We start from the raw sequence: 5,877 nt of genomic DNA on the forward strand, positions 1-5,877 counted from the left end.
TGTGTAAAAATAATTCCATTATGTATGCATTAGAGATAAGGGTGTCGGACTTTTGAAAAATGCATTTCTATAATGCCATGCTTGTAAATAGTGTTGCTTTTGTCCTTTATGTTCCTCCCTGCCTATAAAAGGAGAGCTCTTGTAACATATTTTCATCAAACAATCACAAATAAACCTCCTTGTGTGTTTAAGAACAACTATGTTCTAAATATCTTTTCTTTCTCCCTAAAAGCTTTAGTTATTATATTCATATCATAATTCCCCCACATAGATGCAAGTATGCTCTAAGCTTGCCTCAAATGAGGATCTTGTGTATCAGAAAACATCTGAACTTCGATCCATACTACGGTCCTCACTATTATGGAATATCAATTTTAATTGTTAGTCTGTGTTATGCCATATGGTTGGCTGTTTGATGACGATACAGTTAAGGCTGATTTCATAGTATGTGAGGCTCCCAATCAGTGTGGTATTAGAGTCTCGTCAAGAAAAAGGGGTGCATGTGGTATGAATTTAATAGTGATATTAAGGATGCAAAAGTTTAGAAGAATTATTCCTTAAAAAAATTACAAAGTGACCAAAAAAATTGAAATAATGGTTGAGACTAAAAAAAATAATTTAATTCTTTAATATATTTTATTCTGCTACGTGAACATTTTCTATGAGAATATTTTCTATAAGATTACCATGTTTTGAAATTTTAAAGTAACTTTAAAACATTTTATTTAGGAGTTGAGATATAAATGGGTATTTATGGAAACAAATAATATGATATCTATCTCCTCTTTCTATTGGATAAATATTGGATAAATATGATTTGTATCCGCTCCATATCAAGGTAGTTATTCTTAAACGGGTAAATTACAAATTTTAAGGTATCCATTGATATTTACAGATATTTATAAATAATATTTTTTTCTAAAATTATTTAAAAAAATTATTTTTAACTTCTTTTAAAGATAAAAAATTTATTATCACATAATATCCCTATAAATTACTCTCAATTTTAACAATAAATTTTTATCACATTAATTTCTCTTTTTCACAAAAACATAATAATATCCAAATATAATACCTATACATTTTATTTAACCAAAACAAATGAAAGATATCATAATTGTGAATTATGATTGAATAATAGACAAAAAAAAAGTACGAAGAAAGACATTTATTGAACGAAAAAATGACGAGGATGGTTCGATAGTTAAAATTGTTGAGAATGTCTAATATTTTCTTTAAGAGACACTTAAAAGATATTAGAAGACTAATTTTATTAAAAAATAAAAATATATTATAATAAATTAATAATATTTAAATAAATTTGTAATTTATTAATACATACAGATATCTACACACACATATATAATTAAATACATATTTTTATTTATTAAAAATTCACATTCAAATTAATAGATATTCTACTTTTATTAATCTATCCGCCTCATATACACGCGTGTTTTTTTCCATGCCTAATTCCAAGGAATTCATTTCATGATTTATTCATATGCAAGTAGCTTTATGATATTAATGCCATATGAATATTGAACCATTGTTAATCATTTTAAGAAAACAATAACTTTTTGAAAGTAAAGTTAATATGAATTTGAAGTTAACAAATTTATAGTTTTTGACTCTAAACACAATTTTTATTATTCAACTCACTTTATAAACATTTCATTATGAAAAAATGATTTCTTCCCAAATATAAACTCCTTTCAAATTTGTAGATAACTTTTATTATTTTTCTATACATAATTTAATTTTACTTAATACTAATCTATTAAAAAATGTCAAAAAGTAAATAGAAAAACACATTAACACTGTCACCCTTTTTCCTTTCTTTGAAAAGCAAGGTAAACGAGTGCATAGCTTAGAGAAAAATGATGAATAGAAGTGGTAACTGACACACAATTCATTCTAGCTGCAATCACTTTCTTCTTCCTTTTAGTAACTCACTTTTTTTTTCTTCACGTTTTCACCAATGGGACTTTGTTTCTCTAAACACTCTCTATGCTGCTGTTCTTCCAAAATCAAATCAAATCATCGAAATCTCTCTGATAATGGTGACAACTCAGAAACAAACAACAACCCTTTTTTTGTAATATGATAAAGTTTTAGTTTTTAACACGAATTCGTTTCTGGGTAATAATGTACAGATGATGATGGTGGGAGCAAGAAACTGAAGGATCCTTCGGTTGGTTTCACTGAGTATAGTTTGGATCAACTTAGAGTTGCCACTGAGGGATTTTCATCAGACAACATTGTTTCTGAACATGGAGAAAAAGCTCCGAATGTTGTCTACAGAGGTTGTCTTGAAGAGGAGAGGTTGGTTGCTGTGAAGCGTTTCAACAAATCTGCTTGGCCTGATTCTCGACAGTTCCTTGTTCGTTTCTCTGCTTCTGGTTTTGATTATGTTTTTTATTTTTTGGGGGGTTTTTGGCCTTAGTGAAAGGTTTGTTTTTTTGTTTTTGTTTTATTTAATGATGTTGTTTGTGTGTTTTGTTGGAGTGTTTTTTTAGGAGGAAGCACGAGCTGTTGGGGAGTTAAGGAGTGAAAGATTAGCTAACTTGATTGGTTGTTGCTGTGATGGAGATGAGAGATTGCTTGTTGCTGAGTTTATGCCAAATGAAACTCTCTCTAAGCATCTTTTTCATTGTAACTTTTCCTTTCTTTTGATTATGCTTTTGTCTCTACCATTGAATTTTAGCCTCAATGTTTTTGAGCAAAAACTTAGTGTATGCTTGGTTTAACTTTTGGAATAGTCAAAAGTGACTTTAGAGATGTAGAATTGATTTTGACCTGGTTGGTTGTTTTAAAGTAGAATTGACTTTGTCTCTAGAATGAATTCTACTTGAAATTGTATGTTTGGTATAACCTTTGGAAGAGGCAAAAGCAATTCTAGAAGTATAACTGTTTTTGAAATGATTTTGAGGTGTTTGGTTCTTCTAAACTAGAATTGATTCTGCCTCCAGAATTGATTCTAGTTGAAGGTAGAATTTGTAGCTTTTGAGTTTAAACGTGATTTTTACATTGAAATTTACAGTTCAACTCACTTCTACATAAATTTATCCAAACATAAATCACTTTACCTTTAACTCACTTTTAACTAGAATCAATTTACTAATCAATTCACTCAAAGTCAATTTTCGTCACCAGAGAACCAAACACTTAATGCCATGTTTTCAAGTATAAATTTTAATTTGTTCCATCAATTCCACTCCCTTTTTGCTTTAAGCCACTGATTTTGATTTGTATGAACTGTCTTGGTAGGGGAAGCCCAACCGATGAAATGGGCAATGAGATTGAGAGTGGCTTTGTATTTAGCACAAGCCTTGGAATACTGCAATAGCAGAGGAAGGGCACTGTACCATGATCTTAATGCTTATAGAATTTTGTTTGATCAGGTACTTATCCTTATGTAACCGAGTTTTTCGAATCATTTCATTATGTTTTATAAACTATATCTCTTACATGATATCGATGGTTCAATGGTTGCAGGAAGGAAACCCTAAACTCTCTTGTTTTGGACTCATGAAAAACAGTAGAGATGGCAGAAGCTATAGTACAAATTTAGCCTTCACTCCTCCAGAGTACTTGAGAACAGGTAGTAATTGGTTTTAAACTCTATTTGAATAAACAATTTAACTTAGTGCTCATCAGATAAGTTCTTAAGCATAAGTTATTTCTATAACACCTGTTTGAAATTTGGCAGGAAGAATCACCCCTGAGAGTGTAATCTACAGTTTTGGCACCTTATTGCTTGATCTTTTAAGTGGAAAGCATATTCCACCAAGTCATGTATGCTCCCTCAATCCCGTTTCTTGTCTTCATTTTGATCAGAGTCGTCTCAAGTTTTTGGAGGCCTTGTGTAGGTTAGCCGCAGTCTAACTAAGACAAAACGTATAGAGACCCTATTTATCCATGGTTTAACCGTGATAAATTTTGGATCCTGTGCGGTAGCATGCTTTACACGTCCTCTAAGACGACCCTGATTTTGATAATAGGTGGTATTTTTCCGTGTAAGCTATTTGGTTAAACTGTACTTGTTCTCAAGTAACACCCTATGATGGTTCGGTTTAAAATGATCACAGTATTGTTTTAACTCGTAAGTAATGGGCCATATTTCCTTTACGTGCAGGCACTAGACCTTATACGAGGCAAAAATTTCCAAATGCTGATGGACTCGGGTTTGGAAGGTCATTTTTCAAATGACGATGGAACTGAGATAGTGAGATTATCTTCGCGTTGTTTACAATATGAACCTCGTGAGAGACCAAATGCCAAGTCGCTCGTGACTGCTCTGACCCCCCTTCAGAAAGAAACTTCTGTATGCTCTTCCTTTTCTCTCTATGGATCAAAATTTACATCGGTCTTGTTTAGAAAAACAGCTTAACTAAGCGCATATAAGTGTTTATAACATGTAACAGGTTCTGTCATATGTTTTAATGGGCCTACCGGATAGGAGTCTATCATCAAAAGAAACTGTTACATTAACGTCTTTTGGCGAAGCTTGTTCAAGAAGAGATCTGACTGCAATACATGAAATTTTGGAAAAGGTCGGGTACAAGGACGATGAACATGTTGCGAATGAGGTAATTCATTGCTTGTAGGTTTTTTAGCTAGTAAAATAACCTGATGTGTTGGTGTTGGACAACAGATACGTCTTCAATCTAAAGTGTCAGTGCTACGTAGATTTTGAGACTGTTCTTTTATAGTACTTATCATAACCGTGTATAGCTTTCATTGTATCATAGCTTTCCTTTCAAATGTGGACAAATCAAATACAAGATACACTAAATTTCAAGAAACGCGGTGATTCTGCTTTTATCGCGAGAGACTTCTCGACAGCCATTGACTACTATACGCAAGTAAGTCAGCTAAACCTTACCTTACCATACCAATATCAAGATCCTATTTATGTAGTTCATCGAAAGAGGAGTTCATTCAAGCTACTTTTTTTGTGTAGTTCATCGACAGGGGAACCATGGTATCACCGACTGTGTACGCAAGGCGCTGCCTATGCTACATGATGAACGACATGGCACAAGAAGCACTTGGAGACGCGATGCAAGCTCAATCGATATCTCCGACTTGGCCTACTGCATTCTATCTTCAAGCAGTTGCACTCTCTAGCCTTGGCATGGACAATGATGCACAAGAGAGTCTCAAAGATGGGACAACACTGGAAACTAGAAACCACAGAAATTGAAACTGTATATAGTGTTTATCTTTTCTCTCTCCCTTATTTACCAACCAAAATTTTTTAAGCATGGTTTTTGAATGTATGTAATGAAACTTTCCTTTAGACTCATGATTGTGATTGAGGGCTATGGCCCCTCTGAATTTTTCTTTTGAAATTTTGGTCTTATATTGTGAAACTTAAGTGTGTAAGTTTCTTATGAAAATGTTATATTTCTATAGTTAGGATTGTACATTTTTAACTAAACATAAGTTGACCATTTTTCTAAACTACATTATTTTTGGAAGGTGATGCACGCAATTTCTTTCGCCAAAGCTTTTGACATGTGACTCGATTTTGCAGCAGAGACTGTGCAATGTAAGCAATAGAAAAAAGAAAAATGGACGCTCATTTTTATATCTCATTTTGTTGCTCACATTTTCCAATATAACGTGGACTAGGATGATATGGTGTGAGAACTTTTCAAGGATTTTATTAGCAACCGTTAATTTAGTAAAAATGTCCTTATGGTATTTCGGATCGAACTTTAATATTGATAGAGATAATTTCATGTTTCTCCGGAATTGTGCATGTTGTAGTCGAAGTTTGTTTAAGTATGTAGAAAACAGATGTGTGTGTTGTAGTTGAAGCATGTCCTAACATGTAGTTGTATAAGTTAGCTTGTTGGTTAAGTTAAC

The 5,877-nt window shown here is 32.6% G+C and overlaps 1 protein-coding gene across 1 annotated transcript; it reads left to right on the top strand.

Moving 5' to 3' along the window:
* The first annotated feature begins 1,828 nt into the window (after positions 1 to 1,828).
* On the top strand, positions 1,829 to 5,420 carry LOC127101064 (serine/threonine-protein kinase BSK5). The gene is made up of 10 exons (XM_051038384.1): positions 1,829 to 2,063; positions 2,157 to 2,383; positions 2,520 to 2,655; positions 3,271 to 3,404; positions 3,499 to 3,604; positions 3,713 to 3,798; positions 4,139 to 4,327; positions 4,428 to 4,592; positions 4,755 to 4,868; positions 4,967 to 5,420. The coding sequence occupies exons 1-10, from the start codon at positions 1,982 to 1,984 to the stop codon at positions 5,207 to 5,209; spliced, it is 1,482 nt and encodes a 493-aa protein (XP_050894341.1). The 5' UTR covers positions 1,829 to 1,981; the 3' UTR covers positions 5,210 to 5,420.
* Positions 5,421 to 5,877: the final 457 nt, after the last annotated feature.

This window comes from Lathyrus oleraceus, chromosome 7, assembly GCF_024323335.1.
Source record: "Lathyrus oleraceus cultivar Zhongwan6 chromosome 7, CAAS_Psat_ZW6_1.0, whole genome shotgun sequence".
In the NCBI taxonomy this organism is placed as follows: domain Eukaryota; kingdom Viridiplantae; phylum Streptophyta; class Magnoliopsida; order Fabales; family Fabaceae; genus Lathyrus; species Lathyrus oleraceus.